General features: G+C 41.0%; 1 protein-coding gene across 2 annotated transcripts in view; it reads left to right on the top strand.

Annotated features, from left to right (window-relative positions):
- LOC120724057 (Kv channel-interacting protein 1) overlaps window positions 1-22,323 on the top strand; it is a 44,459-nt gene that overhangs the window by 5,398 nt on the left and 16,738 nt on the right. The window contains exon 1 of one of the 2 annotated variants that reach the window (XM_040015995.1): window positions 8,694-9,432. The exons of the other annotated variant lie outside the window; for it this stretch is intronic. Within the exon in view, the coding sequence (XP_039871929.1) occupies window positions 9,375-9,432 (58 nt within the window). The 5' untranslated portion in view covers window positions 8,694-9,374. Of the gene's footprint in view, window positions 1-8,693; window positions 9,433-22,323 lie in introns of those variants that run through there. 2 annotated transcript variants of the gene reach the window in all.

The raw sequence follows: 22,323 nt of genomic DNA, 5'->3' as shown, positions 1-22,323 counted from the left end.
CGAAGACCAGAAATGACCTTTTAAAGAGAACTATGTATTCATGTTGTTGAGAATAGATTCCTTCATATAGATCAGAGTTAAAGAGAATATAGTTTGTGATTTCTTTCAACATTATAATATTGCGGTTAATGGGTGTAAGAATACAAAATAGAAAATAGGCCTGGGATGGGAACAAAGAACTGAGGTACAGGGCAGGAGGACAATCAACCCCCACCCCCAGGACAGTAGCAAGAGTTATTGAGGGTGAGGAGCAGACAAAGGGCAAACGGGCACTACCATAAAAGGAGATGGGGGCAGGGTGTCAGCACCCTTGGCCACTGTACTAGTGTATTTCCATTGTGGGGGTGTTTACTGTAGGGGGGAGGAGACCAGAGGTTATAACTGTAACTGTTGTGTGGAGTTCTTTAGATCAGCCTTTAGCATAGGAATGCAGTGTGCTGATCTCCAGATGCATCTGTAAGAATAATGGGTAATAAAATGATTGTGTAAAACATGGCAGCATCTTAGCGTGATCTCTACCAGGACCAAAAGAATCGCAGAGACCAGCGTTGTCTCAACAATGTTTATGAGTAATATCCATATGTTGTATTTGTGTTTATCAGACTGGACAGCAGAGGGCATCAGGTTACTCTTTCTCTTTTTCCTTTCCAGATTACTGTAACCACACATTCCCACATTTTCAGAGCAGATTAGAGAAAAATGTAGTGTTTAAAGCTTTAAATATTCACTATCTCAAAGTGCTGGCACACGAGGCAGCTTTTCCTTTGATGGCTGATGCATGATGGACAGCAAGGCGGATTTTCAGACTCAGGGTTCACAGTCGTCAGCCACAGTGACCTAGCTGTGCATTCCTCATAAGTACTTAATGAAATATTCACTAACTCCTCTTTTTTCCATCAGATATTTGCTCCAGGCTCCCTCTTGCTTTGAGTCGGGGGTGGTGGTGGAGGTGGTGGTGGGGGGGGGGGGGGGGGTTGGCGACTTGGCTCGTATTTGTATTCAGAAAAGAGGAGGAAAGAGTAAATAAAAACAAAGAGCAAGGAGGAAAGAAAAATGAGAAGATGGATGAGGGTGTGCACATGATTGCACATTTTTGCACATATGCTCTGAGTTGGATATTGATGTGTGTGCGCTATTATCTCATTGAGTGTGCTCTACAACTGCGTTCGTGTGTGTGTGCGCGTGCTGCTTAGCTCCAAAATGCTGTCATATCACTTTTAATGTGCCATAGGGGACACGGCGAATATTTAATACAAAATATAATGCATAATAATTCTTATGAAAAAGGCTCTCTGAGGTGGGGACGCCACTCTCCCCCCCTAAACGCTGTAATCAATCCCCAAGCTGCATACAATTAACACCTCCATCACTTTCATCTGCAGTGAGGAAGGGAACGAGACACAGAAGGGGAGAGTCAATAGAGTTGTTTGCATTCAGTTCACATAAACCACTGGGGCACTGATGAAGTAAAGAAATAAGACCTGATTCCCTTCAACAAAAATGTCAATTTTATATTTATTTGCACATTTGAATACACTCATCTGCTAACTATCTGCTTCCAGGAATAGCAGGCCGGCTAGTGAAGGCTGAATGTGTCTGAGAACAGTAACACCCACAGGCAAGGTGACGCTGTCTGCAAAACATTTATGGCAAATGAAGCAGAAAATATTTCAGCCAAGCTTAAGAGTAAATGGATAAACAGCTTTTGTGTTAGTGCGTCTCTCAGTGTTAATGTCCTGTGCAACTTCACGTCAAGCTGCACAGAGCTTAAAGAGCCCTCGGAAATGTGTCATCTGTGTATTGACCCGGGGGGGGAAGAAGGTTAGATGGTGTTTTTCACGTTCTGACAGGCGACATAAAGTTTGTGTGTGGCGTACGGCGGTGAATTGTTTTGAGAGATGCACTGTGGGACAGAAAAACAGCAGCCATGGCCTTGAGGAGAGATGGTTGTGATGGAGAGAGTCTAAAAGCAGCAAAGATTCACCAACATGGGCTCTTGTTGTTTTCAAACAGTACAACGTGGTTACAGCTGTTTTTAGGCTTGAAAAATATACATTGTTTTTGTTACACATACATGTTTAAGATCATCAAATACATTTTAATATTAGGCAAAGATAACCAGAGTAAATAGAAAAAACTTCAAAATCATTATTTTGTTTTTTAGAGCCATTCAAAGGTGATGTTTTGATATTGATTGTGATGAGCTGGGGTGCTAGTAAGCACGATTACTGAGATTAACAGCACGGTTTAGATAACTTATGGTTCAGTCAGATAAAAAAAAGTATTTGGACAGTTGCCTCTGCACACCACTACAGATGATTTTAACTCCCATAATCAAGATGGGATTTAATTGCAGACTTTCAGCTCTAACTCAAGGGGATTAACAAAAGTATTGCATTAATTATTTAGGAAGGCAGTCAGTTTTATACATAGCTTTCCATTTTCAGAGGTTTAAAAGTAACTGGACATATGACTAAAAAAACAGTTTCACATCCAGGTGAGGCCATGACTAATTACACAGATAAAGCTTCTGGAGTTGAGTTTAATTGTTGAATTGGCAGCTATTCACTGGAGCGCGCAATAGGAGCTCTAAAGACATGTAGATGCAATGAAGGAGGCCTTCGACGTGTTGAAAAACCAAAACAGTTTGGTAAATTCTTAAACAATAAATGTACTGGCTGGCTCAATAGCACTTGTGGAAAAACCATGGGGAAAAAAAAAAGATAATGACAGAAATAAGAAAATGTAGTCAATTCAAGAACACTCTTGAGGAGGTAGGCGTATGATTGCCAAGGTCTGCTACGAAGAGATCAGTTCATGAATGGAAATATGGGGAGTTTACAAGCAGGTGAAAACCATCCATTGCAAAAACAGAAAGGCCAGATTAGAGTGCCAGGAAAACATCAAAAAGATCCTGCATAGTTTTTAAAGAATTTTTGGACTGATGAAACTGAGATTGAACCTAAATGATGGGAAGTGATGAGTGTTTAGTAGGAACTGCTCACGATCATGCTGATAGTAAATATCAGTCTCTGTCATTGCTAAATGCTCTCCCATTAACATCTTCAGTTGCAACACCTCCCAGAACAGTTTAAAACAGCTCCTAATAACCAGCTACAACACAATGTTGCTTTTACATACATAAGCAATGCCCATCTAAAATACCACATAATATATATATATCTATATGTAATAGTATTAGACAGTCAATAAGACTATCCTACCATGCTTTTTGAATGCTCAAGTCAACTGAGAGAAGCTGTTGATAATTCTTGTTGCGTTCACCGCTACAATCGACCCCTTTCTCACACACATGTGATCGATTTATAGACTAAGATTGATTATGGTGACTTAAAGACTTTCAGAGATCCTGCTTTGTGTGGCCAGCAGCCTAAATCAGCAGATACTTATGCTGCATTTTTATTTGAACACAGAGCACACCAGCAAATATTAGCTAGCATGATTTTTTTTTAAAATGAACAATAATAAAATCAAAGTCATGAATTTTCTCCAGTTAACAGGAAAAAATGATAAATCCTTCTATTTCTTTTATATTTGTGAAGTTATAAACACAATTTCTTTCACTCCTAGTGTGCTGGTTTTGTAGCAGACATTTTAAAAAGGGAAATCTTAAAGCCTGAACAAACACAACTGCATGTCTTAATAGGGGTTATTTGTGGTTTTATGATTTTGGTGAAATGATCCTTTACATGATGATTATGCGGTATGATATAGTCATAGCAACCAAATTACTCCACTGGGCCTTTTATACACTTTGCTTTGTGGTCTGTGTTGGTGCAACTAACACATGCTTGGCTTTGTTAAAGGAAAACCAACATGCGATTGTCTCTTTGCTGCAGAAATAGTCTGCTCTCCGTGGCGCTACACGTCTTTCCCGTGTCTGGCAGGATCGTTGAGCTCGTCTCCTTTGCTTCTCACTTCAGTAAATCAATCTGTTTGTCCTGATGACTCAGATGTCACTGAGCCTGTTAGGAGCCAGTCTTCAATCTTGCTTCCTAATACTGCATCTAACTGTTCTGTCTGTAGCTCTCCTTCTTTTCCTCCTCACCTACACCCCTTCGGCCCTCCCTCCTAGAATTACTCCCATCTGGTCTTCAGAATATCTGCTCCTGTTTGACTTGCTGTCTTCTTGCCACTTCCTATACTCTTTCCTTCCCTCTGCATTTCCCTCTCTCTCTGCCCTGATCTCTTCTCCTCTGTGCGGTTATCACTATGACAGATTCCATTCAGCCTTCATCTAATAAGACCGGACAGCAGCTAACCAGCCAATTTATTATTCACTGCCTGTTCACCACTTTCTGTGCTTGTCAACACCGTCTGTATGCTGTCAAACGCTTTCTACCTTTCAACTCCACAGTCTAACCCCATGTACTTTTCCTTTGCCTCCATTCATTCACCCAGGCTGCCGTCTCAATCCCATAAAAGGTCTGTTGTGTAATGGTTAATAAATGATGAGAGAAGGGTTGGCTGGCACTCAGAACGATCCAACGAAGGCTGGACAGGACTGAGTAGCAGCACACACGATGTCAAGCTAATGTCTCGGAAGGGTTTGGCACTCAGCCTAATGTGATGAACCTGTTGCCGTTAGTGTTACTGGACTGCAACTAAACAGTCTAGAGTGCTATTTTAGTTTCACTGTATTAAAATGACTAGAAAGCTAATGGCTCAGTTAATCCGTGTTTGTTATTGTTTAAAGTATTTAAACAAAGGTGATGATTTACAGTAGCTCCATTTCTTAAAGAAATCCTTTAATGATCAGGTCAGCTGATCATTAAAGGATGATTGCATGAATTATTCATGTCATCTTTTAATAAGCTTATGCATTGTCACAACACTTTTTTTTTTTGCCAAGATCTCGTATGGATGGTCAGAGAGTCATCAAAGTCCAGCACATCCCAAAGATTCTCAGTGGGGTTGAGATCTGGACTCTGCGGTGGTGAACCCATGTGTGAAAATGATGTCTCATGCTCTGTGAACCACTCTTTGATTATTTGATCGCTATGAAATCTGGCACTGTCATCTTGGAATATGCTTGCACCATCAGGGATGAAAAAAAATTCCACTCATGGGCAAAAACTGACCATTCAGTTTATCCAGAAACTACACCTCCAGTCCAGGGGAACGTTCTTACCCATTTCCCTTAGCTGAATTTTTTCTTGGCCTTGCAGTGATTTTTACCCGAGTTAATTTACATGAATGACAGCAGCATCATTACCTTAAGACAGACAGCTTTGTGTAACCAGTTTAATCATAGTGATAATTGTTCCCTACCTGAACAGACTAATTATTCCTTTTTTACATGACTACAAATCGGTCCCCAAGAATAACACAATGTTAACCCAGTCTGTGTGCCTTCCTAAACAAGAAACGTTTTGTGCTTAACATAACCAGACTTTAATTCTACCTATGTAAAATCAGAGAGCTGTTTTTGTAGTTTCTGGAGGCAGTCATATATAATTGATGGGTCTGAAACTCTTTTCTCATTCTCCAAAACAAACATTGTATTTTTTTTTTTGTTTCATTTTCCACGATGCTACTGTCGTATTGAGAAATGGTAGATGTACAATTGTCATCGCATTGCCTCAGGAATAACTGTCAAGTGGTTACAATAACTGTGACAGCAACCACTCTGACTGTGAAAGTAAATGTCATTATTTTTCTGCCACCATTTAACGTGCTGACGCCTGGTTGATGACTTTAACCCCTGTCCAATCGATGTCATGACCTCTTTTGGGCAGCTGTTCACAATCGGCTGATGCTGTCTGAGAGCCCAGTATTTCTTCACTTTCTTCATTTAAAGTGCTGCACGATGGTGACATGACTGCAAAATGACATAGGTTCTTAGCAACCTTGCTTTTACATAGGAATATCAACAAAACACAGCCACTTAGTTACTTGAGATGAGTAGTTGAACAATCTTATTGAGTCAAGTCCCTACAAAGTCACATCACATCAAATCAGGCTTCAGTTATATGCAGACCTTTGCTAATCTGTGTGAGAGTGCTCATAGTCGGTCCAAGTTGGACCACAACTGCTTGGAGACAGGTTGGCTTTCACCAGGCGACCTCTACCATCACCTTGCAATCGCCAGTTGTTACCCACGAATTGAGACTGCTGCATGCTAAGTTTCTGACTGCCAAGTTTAGTCACCTCAACTACTTCCAATCAATCTCCAAATGCAAAAAAACTCAATGCAATCACTGGGAAACCACTAATTTTTCCTGGCTGCATGGAGATGTCTGTCCTAGTTTTACTCTAGTGTGACTGAATGAAGGCAACACTTAGTGTTGGTGTTCTGAGGTTTCAAAATCAAACCTCCACACTCAAAACAACCTGAAAATAAACACAAGATTTGCCCAGACCCTCTGACACTTATGCACTTTCATTGGAGCTTTCCAAACTGATTTCAAAGGACAATGTAGAAAAAAAATATACTATTTTATACAGTAATAGCACTGAAAATATTGCTGGGTACAGATGGCTTATAGTTGCTGCTGGTTGCTACAAAAAGGAAGCCAGCGGCAGGCAAGTCCAACAGTTCGATGATCCATCTCCCATCTGTGGACTGCTCCGAAACAATGTAATATTATCTTTGTTTCCAACAGACAGGAGTCATAACTCTTAAAGTTCTAACTGAGCTGAGTTGAACATGTACATGGAGGCGTTTGCGTCATTGGAGAAGTGATTGATGCTGCAGCTTTTCCCGTGCAGATGTTCTCACTGTTTCTGGGTTTTGGAATTCAAAGATTTGTGAGAAACTTTTGTTCAGGCTTTCTTTTCCAGAGGACAAACCATTCTCACTGCAATAGAATAGAATACAATAGAATAGAATAGTCCTTTATTTTGATTATACATGTCTTGTGGGTGTTCCACACTAACTGTTCTGGAATAAAATACGAAAAGTAAGACAGCAGGAATAAATAACAAACAGGAGAACTATATACAATCAAAATAAATATATACAAAAACAAGTAAAAGGCACACAACAGAGAGCACAACAAGATCCACTGAGTAACTGCTTTGGAGGTTTTTACAGACTAAAAAATATCATCTTTTTTAGGCTTGAGGGGCTTTTGCCCAAGGTTTTCATTTTCAAGGTTAAGAATTGACTTTCTATTCTATTCTATTCTATTCTATTCTATTCTATTCTATTCTGTAATTGCAGCTTGTTTTCTTCAGCCTGTGTTGTTTGAAAACTTGGTATTTGGAAAATGTCAGCTTTGCAGAGGCTGATCAAAACAACACGTTTTTCAGCTTTCCCCCTGTGAGCTTTTTCAGTTTATCCACTGGGTTTTCAAAGTGTTTGATCAACCGAAGGCTTTTCTCTCTATTGATGGATGTGTATGTAACCCCTTCACTGAAGTTAAACATCATCACTACAGCAAATCACGCTCCCTTATCTCGCCTATTCAGCCGGGCTTTCAGAATTTAATCAGCATGTCTTTGTGTCATTGCTGTAGTGTGTACTCAAAGACCTGCTTCTCTGTGTTGATTTATTGCCGCTCTTACTTGCTGTAAGCACTGAGTGTTTGTCAGCGTTTGTGCGTATGCGTGCACGCATGTGCAAAATGTTTTTTCCTCTTTAGTGTTTGATTTTGATAAGAGAATCACGTATGATCTCCTCCTTTCTGCAGAGATAGAAAAGGGATAGGGGAGGTGTGAGCTCTTGCATACCCAAAAAATGTCTCTCACCATTGAACGCACTCACTCACGCACACACATACTCCTGCCCTGCAGTGCTCATTTTTCTCACTTTCTTTGTCTATCCACCTTTCACTACCCTGTTCTTAATTTTCTTTTTCTCAGTCTCTTGCACTGCCTTCTTCCCTCTCTTATTTTACCCTGCATTGATCCTGAGCATACAGGCTACTGCAGCTAGCCTTTAATGAATGCCATGCCCTAATGACTTTATCATTGGCCTTGATGGCCTCAGCTCAACCACAGCGATGGCTCAGCTGTAAATTGTTTTCTTAACTAAAGCCATGTGAGGAATTTCAATAAGGGCTGCCATCAGTGGCATCAGCGCAGCCTGCCAATCTGAACAACCAGTGTTACACAGAGGGCACCAAGGGGTTAAGCGTGACTGATGGGAGTAAGGAGTGCATGTGTGAGTTGGACTGTGTTGCAGACTGGCATCGCTCTCCTGGGTGTATTGTTGTAGATGGTGTGTAGCCTCTGTGTGTGCGTGCATGTGTGTGTGTAGTTGATGAGTTCATCAGGAGACTTGAGCACAAAAACATGTCTGATACAGCATGTCGATGCAGTCGCTGACAAATGCGAGGCAGCGTTTCTGAGGACGTAGCTGTGCCACACGTAGAGGGTTTTGTCCATGACCCACCCGCGAGCAGAATAATTACACGCACACAATCGCATACACACACACACACACCACCTGCCACACTTGTGCATGTAGAGATAAAGCAGCGAATGCACTCTCCACACTCAGACTGTTTGCCTGCTGAATAGCAAAGGGGGGCACGGATCAGTCTATTCCTCCCTTATCTCCCCTCACCTCTTGCACTCCTCATCTCACTCCATCTCTTTCTTTCACGGTCTTCCCCTCCCACCCTCTCGCCTCCTCACTTTGCCTCCCCTGCTGTTTGTGAATCCTCCTGATTTGTCTCTGTCTCCTCTTCCTCTTCTCCTCACCCTCTCCTCTTTCTTCTCCTAATTTCCTCATCTCTTCTTCCTCCTCTCGCTTGCCCTCTCTTGAGTTTTGTCCTCCTCTCTTGCCCCATCTCTCCCGTCTCTGTCTCTGCCTTTTCCTGTGCAACAGTGTGCAATTCCCCGTTCCCCACCAGACAGACAAAGAGACAGAGCGACTCAGACGAATGGGAGAGAAAACGGGAGCAGGGAGAAGCAGAGACATAGAGGCAGATACATGAAGAGGCACAGAGGAATTGATGGGATGACAGTCTGGTGACTGGGGACTGGTGGACAAAGAGATAGAAGGGATGTAAAATAGACAGCTTCAGTGGCAGGGTAGACAAAGGCAGCCTGAGAGTGGATGTGTGCCGCTTATTTCATTTACACACGCATACATAGAAACACACACACACACATACTCTCTCTCTGTCTCTCCCACTCTCTCTCCTCTCACTCACACTCTCTCTCTCACACACACCCTCGAGCAGAAGCGGCAGAGCTGTGTGGGTGTGAGGCAGCATGAGAAGTGATATCTGTACTTCTACACATACAGCTGGCTGATGGACTAACTTAATCACAAATTTACGCTCACCTACTGTACGCATACTTACTAGCACACCTTGATCATAGGCAGGCAGACCAGCGCGCGCTCATAAACACACTCACTTACGCCAGCACGCACAACCTTCCAGCAGCCAGAAGTCAACATGGGTCTTGTGATGGGAACCTTTTCCATGCAATCCAAGCAAGTGTCCTACCACAAAGGTAAGAATTTGTATTTGAAATCCACACACTGAACACGTTTGAATCCTGAATGTGAGGATTTGCATGTTACTGTGAACAGCATCCATCATGTTGCGTCATTGTGCTTTAGTGATGGAGTCATATATGTTTGCTCAGAGTGGTGAATATGGCACAAGAAGTGCATTATGGTATTAAGATGAATGTGCTGTAAGCTGCAATAAGAAGTTGTATAAAAAAGAGAAATTGTTATTCACTGTTGCTTTAGAGTGCTCCAGGCCACCTGTCCTCTGTTTGAACTGTGGATTTAACAATATACATGTGTCCGTGTGTGTGCATGTGTGCGCGCAACTGTGCCATTGGGCATGTCTATAATAGGTGATGGTATTTACCCCTGTCTGCTTTCCAAACCAGCCCACTCTCTTTCCTGCCACGCTACTGTTTGACAGGTGCTGACACTTGACACATGCATACTGTACCCAGTATGTATGTGTATTCTTTGTCCACAGAAAATATTTATGCACCTAATTGACTGCTGAAAATGTAGGCGCGTGTGAAGAATCGTGCATTTTGTGTGTGTGGTGGCTGTGGTATTGTGCCGTAAATCAAAGCGTTGTAATCCATCAGCTTTTGGCCGTGGTCTGTCCTACATCTGTTGACCTTAAACCTTGATGGTTATCGCTGACAGACACAGCGCTGCATCTCAAATACACACAGCAGAGGTTGGAAAATTGGGAGCCAAATCACATCTCGACGAGGAAAACAGAGGGATAAAATTCAGAAATCTCTAATTGGATCATTAACTGGAGTGAGATCATGCAAAACTGTCTGCATGTTGCATATGCTGTGACAAAAGAAAGAAAAAAACACCGGAGGTGATGTAAATGATGTAAATTATATGCTGTGAATGTCCCTCAGGAAAATGCCTTCCAGCTCTATATTCTCAGTGTTTTCCCTGTCCAACAGTGCAGTCAGACAAAGAAGAGCTGAGAAAAGTCCTTAGAGACCCCATAAATGGGCTCCTGAAATACAAACATATATAGCATGCTGCGTGGGTTGTTTATTTCAGTGCCTGACCTGCACCTCATTTTCCTGCGTGGAAACAGCTCTCAGTCGATATGTGCTAAAGAGATACTCAAGGCACATTTTCAGGTTGGTTGTTTTCTGCAGTCTACAGTATGAACATGCGTGTCAGATACTTTGTGTTCGTGGTAGCTACTTCCATTTCAAACGCAGCCCATTTACTCGTTAGGGAAGGCAACAATGCTTACAAAGCAACCAGGATGTAGGGTAACCTCTAAATAGCAGCCACTTTGAAGTTTCCACTGTTAGGGTGTGAGGCGGAAGTGATAGATGAGTAAAAGTGGGAGAGAAAAAATTGAGAAAAGTTGAGAGAGGAGGCGAGGTTGCTTCTCAGGGGGCTGCAATGTGTGTGTCACTGAACGTGTGTGTTTCGCCATCTGCTGCAGTGATAAAAAAAAAGTGCCCTAATGAAAGCAGGCCAGGATTCATTTTGCATGGAAGGTTGACCCACCCTTGATCACAACTCAACATGAGGCAATGGCCAGCTGAGAAGGACTTAAATTAACTAGCTGAGGATTCAAACTTTAGATGAAAATTATAGATGTGGATTTAAGGAAGCTGTTAAATTGACAGGGCAAAATCAGAAACAATACTTTTCAGCAACTCACTTCTCTTAGTGCCATTGCTGACTGAGGGGAATAATGTTATGAACTAGTAATTTTATCTTTATTTTGTATTATTTTGGAGGACCAGGAAGTCTGTATTAGCCCCTTGAACCATAGACTAAAAAGCTGCAAAGTCTGCCCCAACGACTGGGAACAGAACCTCGATTGTTTTCACCGAATCTTACATCTGTATCTTGAGCTCTCAAACGCCAAAAACAAGCCAAAGATAAAGATGCAGTTATGTTAAAAAGAAAGGACACCATCTTTCAGTTTTAAGGTTTTCATATCAGGAAAATCTGACCTTTATCTGGTCTTATTATATGTTTAACAACAACAAAGTCAAAACTCAGCTGTTGGGCAATGCTAACCAAATGTTCTTGATTCACTGATCATTACCAAGTTTGATCACATCTATAAAAGCAGTGCACAGGTCTGGTGCATTCAGGTGTGTGTTAACACAATACCAAGAAGGAAAGATATCAGCAATAATCCGAGAGAAGCAATTGCTGCTGCCCATCAATCTGGGAAAGGTTATAAGGCCATTTCCAAACAAAGTTAAAGTCCATCTTTCTACAGTGAGGAAAGACTACTTACAAGTGGAAAACATTTAAGACAGACGCCAGTAGGGATGGGAATTAAGAACTGGTTCCCAGTAGTCTAGTTCTATTGGAATTGTTAGTCTGCCTTCCTATCAATCTCACTTATCAGTTCTTGCACTACAAGATTTCAGTTTGTGTGTGGAGGAGGAAAACAGTGACACAGTCTACAGCGTGGATATGGACATTACTATTATTTTATTTTATTTAGTATTTTTTTGCCCATAAAAACAAGTGTAATGGTAAAGTGCTAACTGCATCAAGGACAGAAACAGCTTCATTATGCTGCTAACGCAACTTTGCTCTTTGCAAGCATCTGCACAGATAGCATGCTAACGCTAAGCTAGCCAAGAACCCAGAGTGAAAGCTGAGTGAATGCCGACCCCAGCCCAGCAGCCAGACCCTGAACTTCAACAGGTAACAAACTGATGAGCAGTCAGACTCCAGCCAGTTTCTATCTTTCTTTAATAGAATCACTATGACGATCACTTGAAAATCTCCTCATGCTGGTTTTCATCTTTTCTTTGTGCTGTTAACTTTTTGTTCTACTGAGAGGCTTTGTGTAATACTAAGATGAAGATTATATGTGTGTCCTCATTAGGACAGGGATTTGTGTTGGTGTGTAAGACATTAGCCAGAGCTTTATATTGTGAAACTGTAATTGTGAGACAATGCATTTCAGGTCATTTTACAGAGTGACATGAAAGTAATGTAACGAGTAGTAGAAGGAGCAATTAAAAACTCTAATGCATTACTTTAAACAAAAGTGTCCTGTATAATAATTACTTATTTGACTAATGACCCTAAGACCGATCACAACAAAGAGGGGAAATACCTCCAACAGGCTCAAACATCTGACCAGATGGTGATGGTCATAGTGGTGACTCTCAAAGCGAAGCTGGTGAGAATCGATAAGGAATCGAATCAATAAGTGATATTGATAATGGAATCGTAATCGCTATATTCTTATCAATTTCCATCCCTAGGTGCTAGTCTTTCCAAACTAGACATCCCAGCAAATTCACCCCAAGGTCAGACTGTGCAATACCCAGAGAAATTGAAAGTGGTAAATGCTAAAATTCATGATGGTACAATTGCAAAAAGTCTGAACAAGTATGCCTTCTTTGGAAGGGTTGCCAGGAGAAAGCCTCTTCACTCTAATAAAAAAAACAAACATACGTAGTAGTATGGCCTACATTTGCAAAGCTACTTCTGAGCAAACCAACAGATTTCAGGAACAATATCCTTTGGACAGATACAACTGAAGTAGAAGAGTTTGGCCAAAATGCACAGTGCAATGTTTGTGAAAAAACAAACACCTCGTACCAGCTGTCAAGCAAAGTGTTGGAAGGCTGATGATTTGGGCTTGTTTTGCAGCACCTTGCAGTCACTGAGTTGAAGTCCTTGTCAAGTGTAAGGCCGTTAGCTAAGGCTTGGCCCAAATTGGGTCATGTAACATGACTATTAGCAAATCTACAAAAGAATGGCTGAAAAAATTTAAAATTTTTGGCAGTCTCTCAAATGATGTGAGAGACTGTTGAAGTCGTACAAGAAACAATTGTTTAAAAAAAGTTATTGCTCCTAAAGGTTGTTAAACAAGCTCTGGTTCAGTCAACAGTGTACAGTCATAGGTGTACTCAGTTTTTCCCACACACTGCTTTAACTTAATTTTTCTTAAATAAATAATAGTGTAGTAATATGTCACTTAGTTTTCATCTGAATTAAAAGAAATCTTATCCTAGTAGGTGTTTACATATAAGTAAAAATAAATAAATAGATAAAGATGTTTTTTACAGTGCAAACTCCACAAATGTTATCACATGGATTTTTGGTTTGTTAGGTCCATTTGAAATCAGGAGCCAAAGTTAACAAACACATCTCAGGAACTGTTTCATGTATTGATGCCTGACTTTGTGCATAGATTGATCACCGAGGTTGTTTAAAAATATGGTGTAATTAAAGCACTGCAACAAGAAAAGGCACTCTTATTTTTTTGCTTGATAGATTGACCTTCTAAAAGTGCTTGCTAATGTATAGTGACGTCAAAGGGAGATCAGAAGAATGGTACAGCCTGGCCAACACTATACTATATTTAATCAAAATCTAATGACTGCTAGGTTTTTCCTTTATTCTTTAGCATGTCTTACAATAAATGGCTGTGTGTATTTGCAAATGATCTCTGTGAGCCATAACTCTGGCTTCAGACTGTTTTAATTCGTCTGTTTCAGACTGTGTTTTTCTACTCTTGCTTCTGTATGATGTCAGTGAGAGCAGATATCTTTAGTATGGTCATCACAGATGCACAGCTCTAACTAAGAGAAATGCCATTCACTTGCTGTTCAAACATCCTGTTTGGAAAGGCACATCCAATCAGAAGACCTTTGGCTTAGAAGAGGAGGTGCTTATTTCAGACAGAAGTGAACTGAGCCCCAAAATAAGATATCAAGAATTATTTTAAATTGTAAATCGTAGAAAGCTACACTAGTAAATTCCATTGTTAAAAATATGGAGCTGAAACATAATGGACCCATTACTTTGGAGTTCAATGACCTTGTATACAGTAAACCATATGACCATATGTGGCAAAGTGGGTAAAAAACTATTATATTTATCTATGTCCCACCACACAGAAACTGAGGGCATGTCAATATGTCATAATGGCGTCACTTCCTGTTTGGCAACCTTGATTTGTCGGCACCAAGTGTGGCATATAGACTTATTGTTATCGGCACTCCCCATTACCCTTTTATCATAATTCATTTGCGATGGCGACTGCGCCCTGCTTAACTTCTCGGCTCCCTCATCGCTGCTTGTAGCTAAATTTTTCTGCCACTTTTGATGGATCCAGTTCATGCCAGCAAGTGACAACGGATGTTAACTCCAGTGATCACATTTAGATAATGCTGTGGACAAAAACCCAGAAAACTCACATCATTTCCTACACATACTCACCATTACATTTTTAAAAATTCAGTATGACATTTGTAATATTAAATTAGTTTAGGACTCAAAGCACAAGAGACTCGAAACCCTTTGACTTGGAAAACCGGTTGCAAAACTGTGTTTATTTTCAGGAGGACACGGGTTACTAATGTTGGCATTTATCTTAGAGATGCGCAGTGAAAGCCCCATTCGATAATGTAGCCTATAATTAATTCATTGCTCTCCAGCAGTCATGTATCCACAAGAAGAACTGGTTAGATATTAATTGCAGGGTTGGTGGTTTGATCCCAAGCCCCTCCTGTTTGTTTTGAAGTACCCTTGAGAAAGAAATTAAGCTTGCTTGCTCCCCATGGCCAGGACTGTGTTGTGCATGGGGAATGAAAGTCCCTCTGTAAAGCACTTTGGTTTTAAAAAGCTAGATAAATGCAGTCCATTTACAGTCCTATCCAGCACATATTGTGGTGATGAATTGACTGGAATGAATTAAAACGAGTTGCTAAACTACACAACTATAGTGGGTGCTTTTGCTTTCAGTGTGGGTTTCTAAATGAAGTCAAACTAATGCTGTGGCCTACATAAAGTCATAGCTGTTCCACAAGGGAAGCTTGAAGGCTGAGTTATTAGCCATTGCCCTCACTGGCTCATATAGCCATAGGCTGGGATTAAGGCATTTATCAGTATGTGTCTTTTTTCACCTGGGGAAAAAAAGACATTTATCCATTGCTTGTACACAAACTACTCTTTTCCTATGAAATATTTCCCAGCGGTTATAAACTACAAAAGCTGCACCTTTGCAAACAGATTCATCTCCCGTTCCTGTTTGCTCCATTTGTTTCTGCCTTTGCTTTCAGTTCTCTATGCCCGCTCACTTTGTCAAGTGAATTTTCTTTCTCTTCCTGTCTCTCTCTTTGTCTTGCACACTTTCACCTCATTTCACCTTCTCATTTTGTCTTTCATGTGTTGGTCCCTTCAAGTCTTCCCTTTGTATTCGCAACACAGTTCCCTTCTTGATCTATGGCTTTTCGTCCAGCTTTGCTGTTTATCTCTTGGTTCCTTCCTCTTTCGCTCTCTCGAACCCTCGCATCTCTTTGTGTTCTGAGTTTTGCACAGTACAGCCTTGTCCTACTCTAAGATCACTCCAGCTGTTTGAAGTTTTGCTAATCATGTTGGCTTTTAGTTTCGGGGCGGTAGAATACATGCAAATATAATGTGTTTGTGCATGTGGGTCTTCTGGAGAACAAGTGCGTTTGGCTCAACGTTTCCATCTGCTGCAGGGCTAAAGGGTTGAGAAGAGAGGATCTCTGTATCTTTAATGGGCTTTATAGTTTCCACCTCTCTCTCTCATCCCCAGACATCAAAAGAAGTAGACCAAAAGGGCCAATTAGGACAGCAAAACAGCTTTATTAGGCACATGGCATCACGAAAACAGCTTTCTGCTTAATCTCATGCCCAAAGCACATGTGTGTCTGTGTGTTGTTTATAGGCGCAATGATGCGATTGCGATACTGCCGTAGAACCTCAGCTCCCATATTTCTTTACATTCAAGTTTGTGCCGTGCAGATATTCGCAGCAAACATGCTTTCCACTTTTTTAAAAAGAAATGTGACCGTAATTGAAGATTCTTTGTCGGTGTTCCAAATTAAACCCACATTCAGGCATTATATTATATAAGAAAAAATCAGCACACTGTATATATAAGGATAATTCATTTGCATAATATTTGCAAGCAAATGCTTTGCATAGTTCTTCAAAGATAAACAATATTTTCCATGCAATTTATCTCTGTAGACCGTTCAGCCTTGTGCTTGCCTCCAGGCCTTTGTAATACCGGCGCCAATGAGAGAAATGGAGATGATGAATATAGATAGCTACTTAGTCCTGACTATATGGTTCAGTCTGTATGCACACATATGACAGCAGTGATGCACATCACTTGAGCTAAATTAATATGACAGCTGAAATGGCACTCGTATAGTGAGAGTAGCAAATGTTGCCAATGTCGCATTTAATGCCAAAAGAACGTGAATTTATATTCAGATCAAAGTTGCTCTGGTTTCAGTGGATAACAGACATCACTTGGTAGCAATACAGGCACTTAATCTGTCCACTGAGCCTAGTTTGTAAAAAGTACAGAGCAAAGAGGCAACGCCTTGTGTTCCGTCTTTTTTGCAAATGAATCCAAAATCAGATTTAGCACATACGCTTTCAGACCAAGCGCCACAGAAAGTGTTTTTGTATTGGTGCAGATATTATGAAGTGCACTATGAAACTGTTTCAGGGTTAAAATAACATAAATACAAATCTCTTGTACATTTTAAGTGGAACAGCAGAGAATTGAGAAAAAACAGACTACAAACAGACCGCCTGTCACCAAGTGAACCCATGTCTCAGAGTTTGTTTTGCGACCCCTGAGAAATAAAGAGCTGCACTGCAGTGAGAAGCGAAGACTAAGATAAGATGAACAGAATCAATTACCTATTAGATGAAATAAACTCTGCAAGGAAAACAATATATGGTGGACATCGTTACAATCACTGACATTCTCATCCGTGCCTGTATCTACCGTTTCTGCCACGCTGCTCCTGTTTTTGCCTGAACATAACCAAACTGCAAGTAAAGTAAAATGAAATCCTTTCTGACAGGATGCCCTGACTGCAAGTACCTCAGAGTGACCTTATACTAATCGGGTTAGTGAGTCACAGCTGTCATGCATTTGATACATATTCTTCATATACTCAGGATGGCAAGAAATAAACACGAGCTACCATGTTTAAAATTGAGTACTTTCCCTATTAACTATCAATCACTTAATGGACCGTCATCTATTTTAATCAATGAAATGCTGTCAGCTTTAGCTGCACATCCAGACTGACCTCAAATCTTGTTTTTTTTTCCACTGATGGTTAAAAAATCTCCTCTAACATCTCAATGTCAAATACGAATATCTTCCTATTCCTGCTTCCTTTGCCATGTTTACAAAGACCTCACATCCCACGTCAGTCCAGTTAGCTGTAAGACTAACAACTTAGCTCAACTAAGCTACTTCCTCTGCTCACTTTTCTCTCTCTCTCTTCATTGAATCTTCTTTAAACATCTGCCACATTCTCACTTTATCTTCTGCTTTGTCTCACTCTTTTGTGCTTTACTTCTCTTTAATGTCTATCCTTCCTCCTTGCTTTCCATTTGTTTGCATACCATCCTCCATCCCTCTTGTTTTTCTTGCTTTTACCCCTCTCCCTTGATAAAAACAGATCAATCGCAGAGCCTCCTTTAATTATCCCCTTTTTTTCCATTCTTTGATGGGTGCCTGTAAGAGACTCAGGATGCATTTGCTAATAAAGATACAGGGAAGCGTCTGTGTGAGAAGTCATTTCAACAGCGATAGATATTAGTATTGATTTTTCTTAATAGACATGTCCCCTGTTCAAAGCCGCGATGCCCCTGATGAGTAATTGCCAAAGCTTTGTTTGCCATGATTGATTCATAATCTATAACTCTTGGGATGAATCCTTCATGTGGAGAAGCAGGTGTTTTTATGGGTTTTTTTTCCCACTGCAAGTTAGCACTGAGGTGGGTCTGAATGTGCAGATTTGACTTTATTCACTTGATTTTCTAAAGCTTCCAAAAGCATTTGAATCTTAATCAAAATCTTCAGAGTTTTATTTTCCCTCCCCTGGTTTTTTCCCTAATTTCTTTTGTTCCACCGTCCTCATCTCTGGAAATGTGATGTTTGCATGTCCCACTTGCTCTCCTCTGCCTTTTCTTTCTTGCAATACCACTCGCCCACTCTCCTGGCTCTTGTTACCCACTTCTTACTCTTTCATTCTCTCTCTGCATCGCACTCTAATCTCCCGCTGGAAGCTCTTCTGGTATGCTTCTTCCTCCTGATTTTTTTTCCTTCTTCATCCTTTATTGCCAAATATGCTTCCATCTGTAATTCTGCTGCTTTTTCCTTCCTCCTTACATGCATTTTTGAAAGAGTCACACACACACACACACACACACACACATATATATATATATATATATATACACACCTCTTCCTGCTCTTGCTGTTCTCTCCTCGCTTCTGTCTCATATCATCTTTCCTTTAAAGTCTGACAGGGGTCTTGTAAAACAGTCTGCAGCCATTCACTCACATGCCTGCAGGGAAACACCAGGCAGTTCTGTACCAATATTATACACACAAGCATAAAAACAATCACACACACTCCAACCTTTCACTCCTTTCTCTCTGCTCTACAGACAGACTTTGAAATGATTACTAGATGGAGAAACGTTTCTGTCAACGTGTGGAAACAGGCCTGTCAGAGACCGCGGGGAGATAGGGAGGGACGGAGATTTGAGATTGGAACAAGCTGGGAACACTGTTTGAAACGACAGAAACACTAGGCTGATACAAGCGCAGAGATTTATGGGGAGAGATGGCAAGATATAGGTGTACTGGCGAGGGCTGTGCGCCGGAAGACAAATTCATAGAAAAGGAGGTGTCGAGAGATGGATAGACATAGTTTAAGGCTAAAGAAGAAGTAGGCTGCAGTGAAGATAGAAGGGAATAACTCTGATAGCCTGTAAAATCCTATAGGCACAATTCAGGCAGTCAGTTATATAGCAGGGCAAGCAAAGCGGAAGAGCAGTTTGTGTGTGTGTGTGGCAGGAAATGATTATGCTCTACTGTGCCGACTGCATGTCATTTGGATGCCACTAGCATCCACAGAGACCTCATCCTATGATCAGACAGTCTTTCTGCCCATGCTTGATGCATGTGCAAAATGTATGTGTGTGAATATGTGTGCCTCTTTGTGTGAGTAACCATATGTGTGTTTCCATGTGTGTGTAGGCAGGGTGAAAGCATTACACCCCACTGCTGTCCATTCTGTCTTTCTAGCTGTTGTGAAGAAAAAAAAATGCATCAGCGCATTCATGAGCACATTTTTACAAAAGCAGATTGCAGTTTCCTTTGCTCACCAAACTAAATCTTTTCTGCTAAATCTGCCCATATGGCTTCCTAACAGTCTCGCTTTGTTCATTATTCACCATCGGCAGGCAAAAAAGTGCCCCGTTTTTGAAGCTGCTGCCACATTTGCGGAGGCATTACTACTACGGACTGCTGGCTTGATATAAAAGGACACTGTGACTATTTTCCAAATCGTTTACTAAAAAAACATTTGTGGAAACAACTGCATCTCTACTAAACAATATTTTTTCCCCCCATGTAGTGAGAGAGGAAAAAAAGATTTTATCGACAAAGAAGACGAAGAAGAAAACCATAACCAGCTAATAGTGCAATTTTTACATGTCGTGCCCTAGTGGAAGCTTCATTTCTGTATTTCTTGCCATCAACAAGCACAGGGACGATTACGCGAGAGCTGTATGAGCTGTATGTAGGATTCGCAGCCTCTGCTCTCTACAGTCATTTGACAGGTATGATAACTGGATATTTTATTGATTGATGTCACCAGTTTAATATCCATTTTAATTATCATTATATAACGCGGTTGCATAACAAAACTTCTGTCTCACTTGCCAGATGGCCTGTAGGGTGAACAGGCTGGGATGGGGTGGGTGTGATGTTTCTAGTGAGGATGCTTTCTATAGCTGTTCTACAAAAAAGTTCTGCAAAAGACTTCCGAAGTTTCGTTAAGAAGCACATCTGTTTGTGAGGGATCTTTATCACAGCGACAGATGGGTGATAACAGTGACAGATTATTGATTCCTTGGGACATAAAACTGTTCACCTCCTCCTCTGCAGTTCCACATGAGCTGCTGATTGAGCTGGGACTAAAATTTACAGTTACTCTTTCTCATGATGCTTAATAACCATCCATTCAAGTATTTTCTGAACTGTTTGTCTAATTTGATTCAATCTGATTGCACAGTGGAGTTAGACGCTATCCAACCTTACACTGGGCGCGAGGTGGATTACACTTTGACCAGTCTATCAACTGATATTGTGTAAAGATCCCTTATGTATGGTAAATTGTGTAGGCTGAAACAAAAGATATGCACATTAAGGACACACTTTTAAGAGAAAAAAATGTTTTCACATTAATGAATGCAGTGCAGTCCAGCACAGCACCACCTGGCAGAAAGTTGTAGACTTCAGGTTTAAAGTAGCCATGGAGTGACTGTGGCATTTTGGATGGGACTTTGTCAGTGGATCCAAATGCAGGACTCGCAAGACAAGAAACTCAAAAAAACAGCTTTAATTCTGAAGCCTTTCAAACAAATTACAAAAACGAGGCAGGGCTCGCCCCAGGAAAGCAAATCCTCTGAGTCACAGGGAAGCACAGACCAAGGGAGCACACAGCATGATGGAGGATACAACAAAGAACACAAACAAACTGAGGGTTCAAATACGCAAGAGGAGATGAGGTTAGAGTGGAGACACCTGAGGAGAAACATACAGCTGAACTAAATCTGATGAGGAGACACTGGGAGGTAAAACTTAACACGAGACACAGAAAACACAGGGAATGTAAAATAAACTAAAACAAGAATAGAATCCATTTCTATAGAAAGCCTGAGAAAGTAAAAAAAGAAACACCAACAAACTATACCACGAAACGCCAAAATACCGCAAACTAAGAGTCAAACATCAAAGAACTAAAGTGAAACTTCTAAACTCAAAATGCTGGGTCACAGACCGAGGACCATAAAAAAGTGTAAATACAATTTCACTTTAAAACTGTACATAATTATATTTACTCTTTGGAATTTTACTTATAACTGAGTATTTTTGTGAAGTGGCGTTTCAGCTTACAGTCTTCAGTCTTTCATGTGCAGCACATTTGGTTTGTCATCTGTGACTGTCTTCCTGTTCTTCTCACACTTCCCTTACTTAGAGTGGTCTACTTTGTTTGTATCGATTAGTCTGTAATTAAAATGTGATTTCATCTTTGTGTGTGCAGCTCTTAAAGGGAATAGCACACACTCCTGCAATATTATCTGACACTCGTCTTGATCCCTCTATTAGAGCCATATTAAATATCTCACTCTTCTCATCCTTTGCCTCCTCTCACTTTAATCTCTCTCTTTTCTCACATCCTTGACTTTCAGCTGTTTCTCCTGACCCGTGAAGCCAATCTGCCACCACACACACGCTCCCTCACTCATTCACTCACCCTCCATCCCTTTATCCATCCTGCTCATGGGTAAGGATGGATTAACAAGAGCGATGGATGAAGTCAGCGGAGGTGCTGATGGACTAAAGTGGCCTTTTCGTGAACAAATCGCAATGCTGAGGAAGCAAAGCTCAGGGCTCTTCGTAATTCCCGTCACATTCACGTGTTTCCCCTTCGCTCCGTGATTCATATTTACCTCTCCAGTCAGTGTTTGAGCAAGTATCTATTTGCATATTTGTTCTCCTTTAGAAGGAAACAGATGAGTTTAGGTGTGCAGATGTAACAGGGCATGTTTGTTGTTTTGTTCAGAGCGATTCATGCGGCGTTATCATCAACAAGTCAATGGGTATACTAATATTAATTTATAATTTAGTGAATCAACATCCTGGCGATTTCATACTGAATCACTGATGCTCCTCTCGGGCTCTTGCCTCGCTGTGAGGGTGGGAGGGTGATAGATGGAGAGAGAGGGAGGGAGAGAAATGGAAAGAGGGAGGGCAACTACAGCCCCTAATGAAAAACAAGGAGCAGGGAGGGAGGGGAGGGAGGGAGTGAAGGAGTTTG

This window comes from Simochromis diagramma, unplaced genomic scaffold (assembly GCF_900408965.1).
Source record: "Simochromis diagramma unplaced genomic scaffold, fSimDia1.1 OVJJ01000685.1, whole genome shotgun sequence".
In the NCBI taxonomy this organism is placed as follows: Eukaryota; Metazoa; Chordata; class Actinopteri; order Cichliformes; family Cichlidae; genus Simochromis; species Simochromis diagramma.
Note: the sequence above shows the minus strand (reverse complement) of the source record. Positions and strands in the feature narration are given on the sequence as shown.